Source organism: Bactrocera neohumeralis, chromosome 3, assembly GCF_024586455.1.
Source record: "Bactrocera neohumeralis isolate Rockhampton chromosome 3, APGP_CSIRO_Bneo_wtdbg2-racon-allhic-juicebox.fasta_v2, whole genome shotgun sequence".
Classification (NCBI taxonomy): Eukaryota; Metazoa; Arthropoda; class Insecta; order Diptera; family Tephritidae; genus Bactrocera; species Bactrocera neohumeralis.
Window position 1 is genome coordinate 44,893,944 of NC_065920.1, and position 18,483 is coordinate 44,912,426.

At 35.1% G+C, this 18,483-nt stretch overlaps 1 protein-coding gene across 1 annotated transcript; it reads left to right on the forward strand.

Annotated features, from left to right (window-relative positions):
* Positions 1-653: 653 nt before the first annotated feature.
* LOC126752514 (transcriptional regulator ATRX-like) lies at positions 654-17,250 on the forward strand. Its single transcript, XM_050463365.1, has 20 exons — positions 654-782; positions 847-3,480; positions 3,548-3,722; positions 4,333-5,184; positions 5,249-5,406; positions 5,479-5,669; positions 5,728-5,865; positions 7,304-7,479; positions 7,566-7,646; positions 10,046-10,135; positions 10,192-10,242; positions 10,303-10,520; positions 10,590-10,684; positions 10,754-11,061; positions 11,225-11,346; positions 11,435-11,643; positions 11,709-11,736; positions 12,108-12,171; positions 12,235-14,105; positions 16,801-17,250. Exons 2-20 carry the CDS (start codon positions 872-874, stop codon positions 16,904-16,906), a joined length of 7,542 nt encoding a protein of 2,513 aa, XP_050319322.1. The 5' UTR covers positions 654-782; positions 847-871; the 3' UTR covers positions 16,907-17,250.
* Positions 17,251-18,483: the final 1,233 nt, after the last annotated feature.

The following is an 18,483-nucleotide window of genomic DNA, read 5'->3' on the forward strand; positions in this document are numbered from 1 at the left end:
CTATTATTTCGAATTCCCATCTATAACTTTGGGGACATATTCTTAGATAATTTTTAAAGAGATTTAAGCAAAAAAAATCGATTGTTTGAAGCTTCTAAAGCAGGCTCCCTCCTTAATAAAGATTTCGTATCAGAATTTATTGATCTTATAAAAAATGAATTGGCAATTTGGCAAACGAACAGTGATAAATATAAAAATAAAATTGAGAAAAATAAAAGTTGGAATAACTTATTAACGAAATACAAAGAAATAGATAAAAGTGTTACATTAGAAATAAATTCCAAAAAATGTTCCGCTTGCCTGTCGCACATGTTCACTGTGTGAAGAACGAACGCAAAATGGATTTGTATGTCGTGAATGCGAAACGATTTCATACAGTTCGAGCGCACATGTGTGTCGTGTATGGCCCCTTATAAAGAACGCTAATGCTTCAGTTAGTGTCGACGTAGTTGTTATTTTCTTTTGATCAAATTACTCGAGAAAACCCCAATTTAATTAACAAAAGTTAAACTGATCCCAAATGTATTGTTGCGTTTGGTGGATAGATAATTGTAATGCAAATCGCATATCATAATTGGATTTTTAAATAATCACTATGTGTTTCATTCCACCTATTCACATTGACATGAATAAAGGGATCAGCAGTAAACATTATACGATGAAAACATTTGTTTGTCGATGGTGGATAGAATTTATTTTGTTATTATAATTCTTTTATTCCAATTTTGAACAATTGTGAAAGGAAGACAAGAAAAATATGTAATTGCGGAAGTTTTCACTTGGTATAATACATCGCATAATAATGAAGCGAAAAATTGTGTTTGATATGTAATTTTTGTATTCCAGCAAATGTATAATAAATAAAAGCAATATGTCAAGAGATATCGATCAGGAAGTGTCGGATACTTTGAGTACTCTTTTGAGTTTCGATGAGGATAATTTTCTCAGTCAGGAAGAAGTCGAGGAGAATTTGAGAAACTGTCCGAACATTGAACATGTTTCATCTATGGAAAAAATATATCAGAATTATAATGATAATCCAAGTACCAGTGTTAGATTAAATCATACTAATGATGAAGAAGTTGGTGTCACCACTTATGTTTGTGAAAAGGAAAATGTGGAGATACAAAAACCTCAAAAACAGCTAGACGCCTTTAAAGGATTAAACGTTGATAGCCACACAATTTATTCGCATACCGAAGACGTAACTGCTGTGAATAAGGAAATTGCTTCGCAAACATTAAATGGGGATTTCGCTGAAGAAGAAAATACTTGTCTATCAAAATATCCCAATGATTTACGTATTGAAGCTGATTATGAATCTAAGGAAATTGGTGACGGCAAATTACAAACGGCAAGTGTTATTGCTCCTATAGATGTAATAAAAAGTTCCATAATAAAACCCAACGACATCAAAATGGAATTTACATGCGAAACCGAAAAGATTTTAGAAGAACAAATTGGTGATTATTATATAGAGGAGCAGTATAAGGATGATATAAATTTGAACTGTGCTGCACCAGAGGTAGAAATAGGAAATGTAAATGCGATTATTGATAAAAATGATATCAATAGCAACAAACAACACAACGATCTACTCAACAACGCAATCCCACAGCAGGACTCACATTACGCTACCAATGACGAATTCATTTCAAATGTTGATAATGACAGCGACATTTCACATATAATGAACGACCATAATTACACTTCCCAAAGCCAATTAACTAATGGCGATAGTTTGCGCAAACTTTTGTTCCATCATATTTATAGTAGAGAGGATTGTTCCTCTACTGCCCTAAATCTTGTCAATGATTTTGTAGATAGAACTTTAGAAAGTATTAATACATTTAGTACACAAGAAGATAAAGATAATAAGATTTCAAAGGTTGATACATTAAACTTGATAGATATTTTCGTCGAAGAGAAATCTTCAAAATGTGCAATATTTGATGGGGACTTAAAAACTTTAGCGCACAAAAATCCTGCTGAGTTAGTGGTCACGGATGAAACTAGTAAGAAAAATGCGGAATTTGATGATGAAATAAATTCAACTGCTTCATCTAAAACAACAGCGAATAGTAATGAAAATATTACTATGAATGTATCCTCTATACCATCGCTACAAGAAATTTGTTCAGAACCCTTAGAACATGCCTTACAAGGTGATTGTTCAAATAAATCAAGTACTATTACAGATACTGAATCAAAAAATAAAACTTGTTTTGATTACTTCCATAAAAACAGTCACACATACAACACAACAAGTGATAAAACATTACAAAATTCGGAACCAAAAATAGAGGCTGAATTAAAAATTATCTCATTTGGACCGCTGTCAGAAAAGAATTGTTCGAAAACATTAGATAATACAAAAAGCGAAAGCAGTGTTGAATCGAAAAATGCTGCGACAGCTATGAAGCAAATATTGGAAAATGCCTCAGGTCAGATCTGCGCAAAGCCAGCAATATTTTGTGCAAATTTGGAAAAATTTAATAATCATTATGCTGAAAACGATGACGTAGATCTTGATACCACTACTGGGGAATTGCTTGTTAAGGAAAACTCTGCAAAACAATTGACTATGGACAGTACAACGACAAATGAAATTAATAAATTAGCAACTGAGTGTAAGGAAAAGGAAAGTTTTCCACAAGACGATGTTGATTTCAAGACTGTTAATATTGCATCTGTACCGTCGCCAATAGAGAATTGTTCGGAACCAATGGAACACTCAACTTTCGACGAAGCATTCGATATTAATTGTAATGAAAAACTGACCGTTATTCACCATTTAGAGACACTGAAGTCGTTTGCTAAATCTTTGCAAAACGATTGTGACACTTTTACTTCGTCCACAACCACCATCGAAAATAAGCTTCAAAAATATTTGCAGGAACAATTCGAAATATTTAAAAGAATAGTAAAATCATCTGCCGCCGTTCGTTATGAGGATAAGTCGATGCAGACGGACAATAGATTATCTAAAAATAAATTACGGAAACTTAATCAAAGTAATAAGCACATTTTATTAGATGCTACGGATTCAGACAGTTCAAGTGACACCAGTAAGATGGAAGCTTTTATAAAATTACCAGGAAATAGAATTCGCATAAAATCCTCAACGAAAAATTCGGAAGTAAATGCTGGAACGCAAATGCTTAGTGCACATAAAAAAGAAAGCATTGCTGCGGAATATGACGATGGTGTACCTTTGGCGGAGTATACGCAATCTGAAATATTCGAAACGGAAACCTTTTGCAGTGAGAATTTCACTAACATCCGCAATGTAAATAAGAAAAATAATTTAAGTGATAGCGACGTAAGCGAGGAACGAGATACTTGGCAACGTAAGAAGAGTAGTACGGATGGAAACTCTGTGCGAAACGGTGCACAGAATGAAAGCGACAAAGAAAATTCAGCGGGAAAAACTTTGAGTAGTAAGAATTCTCAAAATGAAGGCGACAAAGAAATTGAACGGTAACAATTAATTGTGAAACAATATTTCTGCTTTAATTAAATAATATTTATTTACTTGACAATTTAGATTAATTAATTTGAATGGGCTGATAAAGCGAACAAATCTTGGAGCACCAAAATCGGCAGACTTAAATGAAAAAGTTAAAACAAAATCTACTACCAGTAAAAACAAAGATATAGCTGATGATTACACTGATGACGATATTCAGCCAGAAATATTTTCCGACGCGAGCATAAGCGAAGTAAGTCATTTAGGGAAAAAACAAGAAAAAATGTTAACTTTCATTTCGCAGAAGCTATATCTTTCACAAATAAAAAAGCTTCCATATGAATTTCACTTATATGCTATAGGTGTCCGATCTGAAAAATTTATTAGGAGATTGTAACTTTGTTTTGGAGAGTAATCCATGCCAAATTTCGTGCACATATCTCGTCAAATAAAACAATTTCCATACAAGAACTTGATTCTGATCATTCAGTTTGTATGGCAGTTACATATGTATGTATATACTAAAGTGGTCCGATGTCGGTGATTCGGACAAATAAATAACTTTTTCGATATAAAAGAACATGTGTACAACTTCAGATCATTATCTCAAGCACAGAGAGACTAGTTTGCGTAATATAGACAGAAGGAAAGACAGACGGACAAACAGGTAGACGGATATGGCTAAATCGACTCAGCTCGTCACGCTGATCTTTTATATACAAATTTTATAGGGTTTCTGACGTTTCCTTTTGAATGTTACAAACTTTGTCGCAAATTTAATAAACCATGTAAAAAGATTAATTTTTTTAATTTCATGTAACATTAACTGACACACTTTTTTTTGTATATGTTTGTTTCCGAAGAGTGAGGAAGAGATTATAACGGAAAAACAGTTTTTGAAGCGATGCAATGAGAATGTAAAGCAACAATTGCTCAGTGAATCCGATAGCGAAACGTCCGAATCGGATGTCAGTGATAATATAGAGGAGATACTATCTAGCAATGAAGGTAGTAGTTCACCTTTAGTTGAGAGATTTCTGAAGAACTTCAATGTCAATGAAAGCGACGAAGAGACTGAAGTATATGATAAAACGGGGGATATGAAAACACCCGCAGAACAAGAAATCACTGATGTCAAAAACACAACAACTGATAAAAACAAGACGAATTCATCGGAAAATTCTGATTGCGAAGTACTCGATGAAATGGTGGCGTCAACACAAAAACAAAGTAAACCAAAATCCTTGGAGAAAATGCTATCAGTTGTTGAGAAGAGAAAGAAAATGAATCGACTGTGTGACTCTATAAGTCTTAGTTCGGAAAGTGAATCGTCCGATGTGGAAGCAGTAGACGAGTCTAAATCACGTATCAAACCAATGTTACGTCCGGAACAGTTAGCAACGGTAACACGTGAAGCACAACGCAACGAAACAGAACGTATACGACGTTTGGAGAAAAAACACAAAGTGTTGGCCAAATTACTGAAGGAGCGACCCGATGTACAAGGCGACAACAATTTAATTTTAGATTACAATGATGAAACGAAAACCTTCATTAAAGTACATCCGGATATAGTGAAATATTTGAAACAACATCAGCGTGACGGTGTAAAATTTATGTACGATTCCTGTTATGGTGGCGTTGAGGCACTTAAAAAAAGCTCTGGCTCTGGTTGTATTTTAGCGCATTGCATGGGTTTGGGAAAAACACTACAGGTAAAGTGATAATGCTAGAAATCGCTGTAATAAATATAAATATGCGTCTCTGTTTATATTCCAGCTAATTGCGTTACTGCATACAGTTATTTCATATAAGGAATTGAAGACATCTAAAGTACTTGTATTATGCCCTAAAAGCACAGTTATGAATTGGGCCGATGAAATTGATCGTTGGCTAGGTCCACTAAAACCGAAATATTATACATTTCATGATACGTCGTATGTTAAAATGCAATGTTACTCTAGATTAATATTACTTATTTATTCATTTATTTTACGAAATTTCCATAGTGACATCAACGATAAAATCCAAATACTTAAAGATTGGTCTCAAGCTACTGCAAATGCGGCTGGTATATTGCTAATTGGATATGAGGCTTTTAGAACACTGGTTTTCTATCATTCATATAAGAATCGAAGTATTGCTCAGTCACGCTTGGAAAGCATACGCAACGATGTCGACAAGTATTTGTTAAGTCCAGGTATTTTCGTTTATTCAAGTTATTAATTGATAATTATAATCAAATAATATCATTAAAGGTGCCGATTTAGTGGTATGCGATGAAGGTCACATTATTAAAAACAGCAAATCAGCAATCAGTTTGGCTGTGTCACAAATTAAAACTCAGAAGCGAATCGTTTTAACGGGCACTCCAATACAGAACAATTTAAAAGAATGTAAGTATAGAATTCCTATGCACGGTAGGAATTTAATGTTTGATATGCTGACAGTTTCTAACTAAAAATTTTGACATAACTTTTTAAAATTATTATTCTTTGGTTTACAAATCAACAAAACAATTTATGTTTTTTTACAAAAAAGTTACTACTCTTTAATTATTATAACATTTAAAAATTATTATGTTTTTTTACAAATCAACAAAAAAACTTATTTTTTTTTAAATAAAATTACTATTGACGTAATTATTTTTCTGTTTTACAAATCCACAATATAATTTCTTAATTACAAAAACTTATAGTTTTTTTATTTGCATTATTTTTTTTTTTATTTTTTTTTATTTTTTTATTTTTTTTTTATTTTTTTTTATTTGCTTTATTTCCTTTTTCCTTTCTTTATTTGTTTTTTATTTACCAAAAATAAACCGAAACTTAGATTTTTTAACGCACATGATCAGCGTGACGGGTTGAGCCGTGTTAACGATGTCCGCTTGTCAATATGTATGTCCTCATTTTTTGCGATATCGATATGAAATTTTTCATTTAACCCAAAGAAGCATTTGTCAGAGAGGACGATCCTCGTAGCGTTGGACAACTTTTGAAACAGTCAACCACACAACGCTACCCTAGGATATTGAATTGGTGGACTTCGAACTACCTGAGTGGTCGTTCCTGTTTCATTTCTACATTTCGAAACTTCCTCAACCACCAGAGGCAGTGATTTCTATCACCTCTCCTGCTTCACTCTAATGAGGTCTTTCCTTGACCTCGTTGACGTCATTAGACAGTACGTTGACCAGATTTCAGATTTACAGTGGAGCCGTTAACACCTTCATCGACTCCCTTTCCCTTTCAGTGATTGGTGTCTGGATACTGTAGTAGATTAAACTACTACTTTTCCGGAATTGACCCCGACATACCAAATATACATATGTCCAGCATTTAACCAGTCCCCGTATGGCTCTAACGAACTCTTCGAATGTCCAGCTACCCGACTCATCTAATACTCCTCTCCCAATGGTCCGACCCTGTGGAAGCAGCACGTTGGCAAAACTACCGTTAGATTAGCTCGATGGCAACCTTCCCGGACCTTACCACTCAAGTGGGGATTATATAACCGTTACAACAACAACAACAAGCAATTTAATTCAATTTCTGGTATGGTCCTATTTGACAAGTTGTCTAAGACAACGCTTCTATTCCCGCACAAATTGTCCATATCGGACCATTGTAGAATATAACTGCCATTTAAACTGACCGATTAAAAAAAAAATAAAAATGCTAAAGGTAGATGTAGGGTTTTATAGTTTCGGTTAGCCGAAGTTAACTTTATTATTTTTTCTATTAAAAACAACTTTTACGTCTTGCTTTCATCCTTATTCTATGATTATCCCACTACATACAATACCCTTTAATACTTATTTCAACATATTTCTAGATTACAGCATGGTGAATTTCATAAAACCACTATTTCTGGGTACTGAAAAAGAGTTCGCTAACCTATACGCCAATCCAATTAAAAATGGCCAGCACAAGGATTCAAGCAAAAGGGACATACAAGTAATGAAACAACGGTCCTTTGTGCTACATAAGAAACTTTCTAAGTTTGTGCAGGTGAGTGGAATACACCGAAACTAATAGCCAATAGTTGTTGTATATGCAATACGTATATATAATATTATTTTTATGCTTTGTCATAGAGAAAAGAAGCTGAGCTCTTAAAAACCTTCTTGCCGCAAAAATACGAATACGTGCTGTTTGTGCCAATGACAAAAGTTCAGGTAAGTGTAAACTAGTCCCCGGAATTTGGATATAATATTTTCTAAATTTTTATGAAATAAAAAGAGTTTAATTAAAACAAGTACCTTTGGTCGTTCTATATATATACATATATATGTATATACATATGTATGTATATATATATATGGTTCGATCTAAAAAATTTTGGCCGGAGATTGTATTGTTGTCGAATTTCGTGAAGATAATTTGTTAAATTAAAAAGTTTTCTGTACAAAATTGATTTCGATCGGTTAATTTGTATGGCATTGATATGCTACGGTAGTTAGATCAAAACAAAATTTGGTCGGAGATTTTGGCATTGTCTAGGATAATAATCCATGCTAAATTTGCGTAGTTTGAAACAAAGTTTTCCATACAAGGACTTGATCTCGATCGATCAATTTGTATGACAGTAATATGTTATAGTAGTCCGATCCAAACAGTATGTACGGAGGTTGTACCATTGCCTTTCGCAATAATCGATGCGAAATTTAGTGAAGATAATTTGTCAAACTAAAGTAACAGCTATATGCTACAGTAGTCCAATCTAAAAAGAATTGTTCAAAGATTGTAGCCTTGCTTTGGACAACCATTCACGTAAAATTTCCCGAAAAAATCCCTTTAAATAAAAAAGTTTTTCATACAGAGATTTATTTTGATCGCACCGTTTGTATGACAGATATATCCTATAGTGATCCTGTATGAGCGGTTGGCAACTACTTCGAGAGAAAAAACTTTATTGGCGTAGACAGCATTTGTTATGGCCAACGATATCAATGTCATCGGTGTACGCCAGCTGTTATACACTCTTGTAGAATATTGTACCTTCTCTATTCAGCTCTGGAGCTCGATTTATTTTCTCCAGTATAGATAGGGAGTCGCCTTGTCTGAAAACTTGTTCGGTATCGAACGGCTCGGTGAGGCCCTTACCGATCCTGACGAAGCTTTAGGTGTTGCTCAACGTCAGTTTACACAGCCGTATTAGTTTTGCGGGGATTCAGACATAGCAGCATAAAGGCAGCTCCTTTTCGTGCTGTTGAAAGCAGCTTTAAAATTGACGAAGAGGTGGTATGTGTCGATCCTCTTTTCACGCGTCTTTTCCCAGATTTGGCGCATGGTCAATATCAGGTCAGTTATTGATTTTCTAGGCTTGAAGCCTGAAGCGGATAAAGTCCTATCAGTTTGTTGACGGTGGGGTTTAATCTTTCACAAAGTACGCTCAATAGAACTTTATATGTTTGAGGAGGCTTATCCCACAGCAGTTGGCGCAGATTGTGGGATCTCTCTTTTTGTGGATTGGGTATTCAGACGGGTAATTGATATTCGAACGTCTTCATGGTTGGGCAATGGAACGTCCGCTCCGTCGTCATCGATTGGGGAAACGGGTTCACCATCTCTTGGTGTTAACTTTCACTGCCTTTCAGCAGGCGGAGAAATGTTCCATCCATAATTTCAGTATGCTCTGGGAATCAGTCACTAGATCTAACCTGGTGGTTCTACAAGAGTATGCTCCGGTCTTGATATCTTCTGTTAGTGGTCGCATCTTTTAGTTGAATTTTCGAGCATAACCCCTGTCGGTGAGCTTGTCAAGCTCTTCGTACTCATACATTTCGGTCTCTCTCTTTTTTGTCTGCAATTGCGTCTGGCTTTCCTCTTCAGCTTTCGGTATCTATCCCATTCCGCACGTGTTGTGGTCGATTGTAACTTTGCGAGGTAGGCAGTCTGTTTTCACTCCACTGCGACACACCAATGGTTTCGTTTTCATCTATACGTAAGGAGCTTGAAATATCGTACCACAGTTCCCTTACATGGAGTTGCTGGTGAGTGCTCTCAGAGACCGGGAGTGCAGAAAATCGTTCCGCTGTCTGTTGTGATTGCCGCTTTTCGATGTCGAACCTTCCTTGTTGACGAGCGAGAAGAGGAGGGTGCGTATCTTCGTTGCAACGAGATAGTGGACCTCGGAGCGTACGCACGTCTAAAACACTGGATACGCGTCTTCCGTCTATCACAATATGATCGATATGGGTGATGGCTTTTCGATCCAGAGATAGCCAGGTAGATTGATGAATTTTCCAATGCTGGAATCCAGTACTACAGATAACCATATTTCGGACTCCGGAGAAGTCGATCAACTACAACCCATTTGGAGATGTGTAAGATGTCAAAAAATTGAGAGACTTGTTCTCGTGTATGTAGACAGACAGACAAACATAGCAAAATTGACTTGACCAGCTAAACACGTAGTCACGCTGATCATTTGTACACTACATGCTTTAAACGGTTTGTGACTTTTCCTTCTGGATGTTCCAAACTTCATGGACTTAGAGTATTATAAATGAAATCATCTATCAGGAAAAAAAAAATACTTACATATTAAAATTGTTCAAATTTGGTTTTACAGACGGTGCTTTATGAACACAGTTTAGCTATAATTTCGAAAAAGGATGATAGAGGCAAAGGTTTGATAACAGATTACACATGTTTACGAAAGGTGAGTAATTTGGAGGTTATTTTACTTAATTTATTCATTATTACAAGTTTTTATAGATTTGGACTCATCCAAAAGTATTAGAGGATGCGTGGAAAAATGCGACAGCTGTGAGTAGTGCAATGTAACCATTTGAAATTTTTAAAACATGTAAACATTTAATTTTTTAGCAAAAGCATAAAAAAGATCCGAGAAAAAATCAGGCTGTCAACTCAGACGACGATCAGCCTGACGACGTCTACGACAGTCAAACTGGTGTTATATCTGTGACGAACGATTGGTGGCGTAGTTTACTTACAGAAAAGGATTTAGAAGCCATATTGCCTAGCAATAAGCTACGTACAATGTTTGAAATATTACGTATGTGCGAAGAAAAGGGCGAGAAATGGCAAGTTGTCTGTCTTAAGTTTAAAATCTACATGCGAATTTTTGTTTAAAATATAACAAATACTTGCAGTTTGATATTCTCCGCTTTTGTAGCAGTATTAAATGTTGTGGAATACTTTTTCAAAAAAATGAATGACAAAGATCGAGATACCTTAAATGAATTAAGTATGTATTTAATATGACATGACATTATTCTATGTAAATATAAATGATATTCTAATTTATTTGGTGTAGAAATGTCGCAAGGGTATCAAGTCAAAAACACATGGATACTCGGAAAGGATTACTATCGTTTAGATGGCAAAACGCCGAAGTTGATACGCCATGAAATGATTGAACAATTCAATTCGATTTCGAATAAACGAGCGCGCGTTTTCTTAATATCATCGAGGGCGGGCGGCCAGGGCATTAATTTAACCGGCGCTAATAGAGTGATAATACTAGATACATCATGGAATCCATCGAACGATCAGCAAAATATTTTTCGTGTATTTCGTTTAGGCCAAAAGAAAAATTGCTACATTTACCGGCTACTAGCGATGGTAAGACTATTTTTTTTGTCGTTATTTTTGATCAAATAACTTGAAGGTACATAACCTATAAAAATATTGATTTTTAGGATTACAAATTTGTTTTATTAATTTCCAAGTAATATATTTTTTCATTAAACTATTAACTATTTTTTTCGTTTTCAATTAAACTTAGGGTACGATGGAAGAAAAAGTATACTCGAGATCGGTAACAAAGCAAGCCATGAGTTTCAGAGTTGTGGATGAACAACAAATCGATCGACATTACAGCATGGCGGAGTTAACCGAATTATACAGGTATAATTTTCATATAAATCGAGTACATTGCTTGTAAACATATAAATCGAGTACATTGCTTGTAAACAATAAATTTTCCTCATTCTAGTTTAACCCAACCAGATTATGAAAATAGGCCGATGCCGGATTGCCCGCAAGATAGCATCCTAGCTAGTTTGCTGTTAAATTATCCTTCGTTGGTGTATAAATATCACGAACATGATAGTTTACTCGAAAATAAAGTGGAACAAGAATTAAGCGAACAGGAGAAACAAGATGCTTGGGCCGCATATGAAAGAGATCAGCAATTAAGTACTGGTATGTACAAATTTATTAATTTTTTTTTATTGAAATTAAAGTACTAATGCCAATATATTTTGCAGAAACTCGCGAATTGCCAAATCCGGATGAGTGAGTAATGAACAAGATTTTTACGCTTTAATAGAAAGAGTTTATTTATTGTCAACATATTGCAAAATTTGTCTTTTATAGCGCAGTGGTATAGTAATATAACTATTTTTGGTGTATAAATATTTTGTGTGGTAGAATTTTAATTTTTACCTAATTATTACAAAGTTTAGACAGTTTTTTATTTATCTTTATAAACAATAAATCAGCATGAGAAAACTTTGTTAAACAATTTCATCCCAAACGAAACCCAAATATTACAGTTTCCTCGTATTCATTTAAACTTTATAAAATAAATATAAAAAATCATAAATATTAAAATGTAATATTTAACAATTTATATAATAAATATAATTAATATTTATATTTGGCAGCCTGCAAAACAATCTCTCAGCACCAAAGTTTCCTTCGTACATGGGTTCTTTAAATGCTTTCAATGTAAGTGGTACTACTGATATTTGAAAATGTTTATTTTCTTTATTATTTACAACAATCTTTTAGCAAATGTCGGCACTCTTCAATTACGGTAATTATTCGCCTGCGGCACTTTCCTCATACTTGCCATATCTTTCGCATTTGGGAAATTACACTACCAATCAGCAATATTTGGAAATGCGAAAAAGAATCGCGGAGGGCACATTTCCTTATCCCGACATAAGTACTTCGCTTGGAGGTGCAGCGTTCGGCACGCCATACGCACAAAATCCACCGAAATCTCTTGCCACGAATCCGCTCATACCCGACTTGAATATGCACAGCAATCCACTGCAAACAAATCCGCTCAGTGCGCTCGGTGATTTGAGTATGTTTGGCTTGGGCGCGGTTGGCAATCACATGTCGCACAATGTAAATACGCCAACATTGCCGCCTAGGCAACATAACTCACCCACTTACCCATCAACAACGCCGCCAACAGCGAGTAGCCTGCAGGCGAATTACGACTATCAAATGTATGAAAATAGCTTGAAAAGCCTAGTCAATTACAGACATGATTTTTCGGGCAATGGCAATAAATCAAAGGGTGCTACTAACGCACCCGTGAACCAGTTTCGTAATCCGCTGTACCCATCGCCCACCAATCTTAGTTTCGACAAAAACGCTTTAACCAGCTTAAATAGTCCTTCTCCAAAGGCTATGGAACCGCCGGCACAGAAATCACAAGCCGATAAAACAACACCAAAAACAGCAACAGATTTGTCGTTGTCCATTGCAGGTAAGAATAATTTTTCGGTGACAAACTCGAGCGGTGCTCGTAGCTCACCACTGCCGCAAGTTGCTTCCAAACGTAGTTTTCCCAGCGATGTGGCGCACACAACGCATACAACGAACCTAATCGACGAACGTCTAACACCCAATCAGAAATCTGCAAAAGAAACGCAACAGCAACAACAAAGCGGCATGCCAACTTTGGCAAGTTTTCAAACATCTTTTAAAACCAGCAACGCGCCCAGTGGATCAAGTATTTTTACAAATAAAAATACAAGCGTTAAAATACCAAGCGATAATAACATGAGCACGAATCCTGAAATGCAAATAATACCCACGACCAGCCCACCTGGATCCACGAGCATCCCAAAGCATCTTAGTGATATCTCACCAAGCATTTCATTAACTGCTGTTACAAATACCAACACCAGTAGCGCGCACAAGCAGCAGACTTTCAATCAAAGCAAGTTGCAAACGAAAAATCCCACCAACAATAAAGTGGCGTCAAGTGCGAACAACACAAGTGAATCGCCCACACCCACGCTACCCTTTACGGCGAGTAAATTTTTTGAAAACAACAAAAAATCCCTAAATCGTACCATATCGAAGCCCACAAATGCAATGACCAAAACGAAGTTAACGCCAAACGCAGAGTCAATATTGAAATCCGCATCAACATCTACATCTGCGCAAAGCGCACAAAATTCCTTTCAGCCGAGCGCGGCCGAACTTGCGTCGAAATTGTTGACGATGAAAAATAAGAATATACTTCAACGCAAATCGCCAAGTGTGCAGATCCAACCAATAAAATCATCAACGACAACAACAACTACGACACAGAACTCATTACCGACAACACTTGCCGCTGTCAAAGCTCTCAATGGTAATCTACAAACGCCTCCAACTAAACCTGGCGTACAAACGTTGCAAAGTGATGCCCGCAAAGCGGCACTCGCTATGGACAAGCGTTTGCCCACGCTCATTACACCAGCAAAATCTGCTACAAGCGTTCAAGTGCATAAAGCGCCCTTAGGTGCGGGTACACTTAAAATACAGCCCAGTTCTTCGAAGCAATCATCCTCGTCGTCGTCGCCCAGTGACAACAAGTACATTCTGGAGACTTGTATTAATCAGAAAAAGTTTGTAATTGGTGCTCCAACAAAAGGGTAGGTTGTCCAATGGTTAAAATTTGTACTTTAAAATATTTCAGATTTAATGTTAGATTTTCAATTTCTACATCTAATTTTTTATATTAAGTTTGCCACAAAGTTTGTAACACCCAGAAGGAAGCGTCGCAGACCCTATAAAGTATATATTTAAATGATCAGTATGCTGAGCTGAGTCGATTAACCATGTCCGTCTGTCTGTATATATGCGAACTAGTCCCTCAGTTTTTAAGATATCGTTTTGAAATTTTGCAAACATCATTTTCTCTTCAAGAAGTTGCTCATTTGTCGGAACTGCCGATATCGGACCACTATAACATATAGCTGCCATGTAAACTAAACGATCGGAATCGAGTTCTTGTATGGAAAACTTTCACATTTGATGATGTATCTTCACAAAAGTTGGCACAGGTTATTTTCTAAGATAATAATGTAATATACGAAGAAATTATTCAGATCGGTTAACTATAGCATATTAGCTGCCATACAATCGGAATCAAATGCTTGCATGGGAAACTTCCTCATTTGACGATATATCTTCACGAAATTTGAAATGGATTACTGCTTAAGGTAATAATGTTATCTCCGAAAAAATTGTTCAGATCGGATTACTATAGCTTATAGCTTCCATACAAACTGAACGATCGAAGTCAAATGCTTGCACTTTTTCAGTTAACCAGATATATTCAAAATTTGGATGAAAACCACTGGCCGGTCACGTCTTTAGATTTACTTAAACACATAGTTACTAAAAGAAATGCACCTGTGAAGGGTATATTAGCTTCGGTGCAGCCGAAGTTAACGTTTTTTTCTTGTTTTTAATTCAAATTGTTTGGGGTTAAAAATTCCATTTTTAATGTTCATTTCCAATTTTTAATACAAATTGTTTGGGATTAAAAATTTAATATTTAATTGTAAAAGCATATTGAAAAAATTAAAATTTATTTTTTTACTTTCAAAATCAGATTTAGCAAGTAAGGAGAAGCTAAGTTCGGGTGTAACAGAACATTTCATATTCTAGCAACTTGGAAGGAACCAAGTTGGGGAAATACTAAGAGGTGTTTGCAAAATTCCATTTAAAACATATTTCAAAAGAACTCAACATTCATTTTTTGACGAAATCGTGAATGGATTGCAATCAAATTTTATATATTGATAAGTTATATTATTTATGACCTGACTCACTGAGTTTTATTGCTATATTTTACTTCGCGATTTCAACTGAAACGGCTAAATTAATATGTTGAGTTGCTGTGGAAAACGTCAACCAGAGGATCGGAATTCATTATATTAGGGATATGACGTTTAGATCAATGTCTAAACAAAATCCATTCATTTTCAGCGCTAAATCGTTAATACAAGTATAATTTTCAAGAAAATTTGTCTCTGCCGTCTTATTGCATTAATCTTTGCCATTGCCCAAATACACTCGAGAACATATTTTCAAGTAATTTAATATACACGCGCTGATCGACCAATTCGGCATTAGGTTTGTTAAAATTAAAATATAATACAGTCATTACACGTAGTATGTGAGAGTTGGTGAAACTCGTTGGCTAGTACAGTTGTTGTTTTAACGGTATATCAATCCCCGTTAGGATGGTAAGAGTTATCTACGTTGTCGTCGACGTTATCTAGCGGGAGACCTAGGGTCACTCGCATTTCTCGCGGCAATTCGAGCTCTTCGTCTGCGATGGGTGGTGATTTGACTCTAAGAACGCCATTCACTATGGCGATAATCGCGGTCGTATGGGGAGTGAAGGAGCATAGACTATCAAAAGTTACACCTAAAACCTTAGGATTATTGACAGTCAGAATTTTGACGTCATCGACTGCAATATTTAGCTCAAGTCTATACTCCTTCGTCCAGTTCGTAAATATTGTCGCTGTGGATTTGGTTGGGGAAAGTGTTAAGTTCCGTGCAGTGAGTTTAAGATAAAACCCATCCGAAACGTTGGGGTATTTTTTTTTTTGTCATTTTCTGAGAAAATTTACCAAAGTAATGTATTTATACATACATATATATTTTTTTAATTCCATCAGTAAGAAGAGATTTTAGCAATCATCGGGCTTACTAACATTTAAAAAAATTCAGAACGGTTGACTTACGTTTTTATTCACAAAGAATCACGATAAATCAAATATTGATCGATATATGCGGCATAAAGTAAACTAAAAGTCCGAAAATCTTTATATTATTTAAGTATACGGAGGTAAGGGAATTATTAACATGATTCAACCCATTTTTGACATGCAAGCATACTATTTCTGCAGAATTTAAATAATATGTCTCAGATATTGACCGACATTTTCGATCGTAATTAGGAACTGGGCCCCATATTCACCATGCCCCATAGTCGGCATCTGGGACTTGGACAATTTTAGTCTGATTGGGTTATAATCCGATTTCAGCAATTTTCTCAGCTCTGTAATGTGATTCGTAATGATACCAAACAACAGTCTTGTATCAACCTTCTCATCATTCCAAATAATTTTTACATGTTTTCTATTAAATTTAAAAAAATTTAATTTTTAATCCCAAACATATAATTTTAAATAAATGATGTTGGGATTTTGAACTTCTAACCCAAAATACTTGAAATAAAAATTCGAAACCTGCTTACAATTGTGTTCATACATATCCACTTAAATAAAATTTATTAATAATTCTACTGTTTCTTCTTTTAATTACTAGTGGCGGCGGAACGACTGTCACCAGAGTGCAACAACAAGGAAAACGAAAAATGCCAGAAATTATGTCCAAAGATATGGGCTCGAATGAATCGAAACGCTCAAAATAAAGAAGTTTGCAATATATTTGTGAATTTTATAGGCTTAGTTTTTTTTTATTACATAATAAGTATTTATTTGATTAGCTTAAATATTGAAGTTATGAATTTAAATAAATGTTTTTTATCACAAAAAAGAAAATAACGCTTAAGTTAATATATACTAACACAATCATTTTATTGAATGTAAATGATTTTTATGCATAACAAAATATTTAAGTTTTATTTTATTGATAATTACTTAATTAAGAATACTCTAAAATTATACTTGTCTGTAATAGTTAATTGGAAAAATAAAGTAAATATATATGTATGTGTGTGTACATATCTAATGGATACATAATAGAACAACATTTATTATACCCTGAACATGGTATATTAAGTTTGTCACGAAGTTTGTAACACCCAGAAGGAAGCGTCGGAGACCTTATAAAGTATATATATAAATGATCAGTATGTTGAGCTGAGTCGATTTAGCCATTTCCGTCTGTCTGTCCGTCTGTCCGCCCGTTTGTCTGTATGTATACATACGAACTAGTCCCTCGGTTTTTAAGATATCGTTTTGAAGTTTCGGAAAAGTCATTTTCTCTCTTCAAGAAGTTGCTCATTTGTCGGAACTGCCGATATCGCACCACTATAACGTATAGCTGCCATACAAACTGTACGATCGGAATCAAGTTCTTGTATGGAAAACTTTTACATTTGACAATGTATCTTCACAAAATTCGGTCTGAGTTATTGTTCACTATAGAATATATGTAGCTGCCATACAAATCGAACGATCGGAATCAAGGACTTGTATGGAAAACTTTCGCATTTGACGTGGTATCTTCACGAAATTTTACATGGATAACTGCTTAAGGTAATAATATAAACTCCGAAAAAATTGTTCAGATCGAATTACTATAGCATATAGCTTCCTTACAAACTGAACACATAGTTTCTAAAACAAATGCATCTGTGAAGGGTAGATTAGCTTCGGTGCAGACGAATTTAACGTTTTTTCTTGTTTTTTTTACTGACTTGTGTTGCGATTTCCAGTGGTGGGTAGAGCTTTTTTGGAAATGCAATAAAAAATTGGCAACACTGCGCAGTTAGCACTACTGGTTTAATGCTGGCTGATGCCCTTGCATGAAACTGCTAAGAACTGCGCATGTGAAAATTTGTATTTGCAAAAATAAAAATATGTGAAATCTTTATATATAAAAAGTACGTGTCACGTTGTTTGTCCGCGATGGACTCCTAAACTACTGAACCGATTTTAGTAAAATTTTGCACACTGTGTCCAATTTGAACCAACTTAAAAGATAGGATAGTCAAAACAATTCATAAATAAAAAATACAGTGAAAGCTCTATTAAATGGACACTCTTTTAAGCGGACAACTCTATTAACTGGACAGAACGGCTGGTAACCAGACATTGAGAAAGCAGCCTTAAATTATTATTTAATTAAATTTTCCACGAAATTTATTTGTATGAACATCTTCTAAAGTAAATCTCAAGTATTTACAATCCCTTGGGTTCTTATACCGACAAAAATGTTTTCGCCTTAATTCGTAAATATAATTTTCACTGTAGTTTATTATAT

Coding starts and splice junctions, on each gene's coding strand:
- LOC126752514 (XM_050463365.1), top strand. CDS start 872: ATGTCAAGAGATATCGATCAGGAAGTGTCGGATACTTTGAGTACTCTT. Junction 11,644..11,708: donor AGATCAGCAATTAAGTACTG/GTATGTACAAAT, acceptor TATATTTTGCAG/AAACTCGCGAATTGCCAAAT. Junction 11,737..12,107: donor GAATTGCCAAATCCGGATGA/GTGAGTAATGAA, acceptor TATATTTGGCAG/CCTGCAAAACAATCTCTCAG.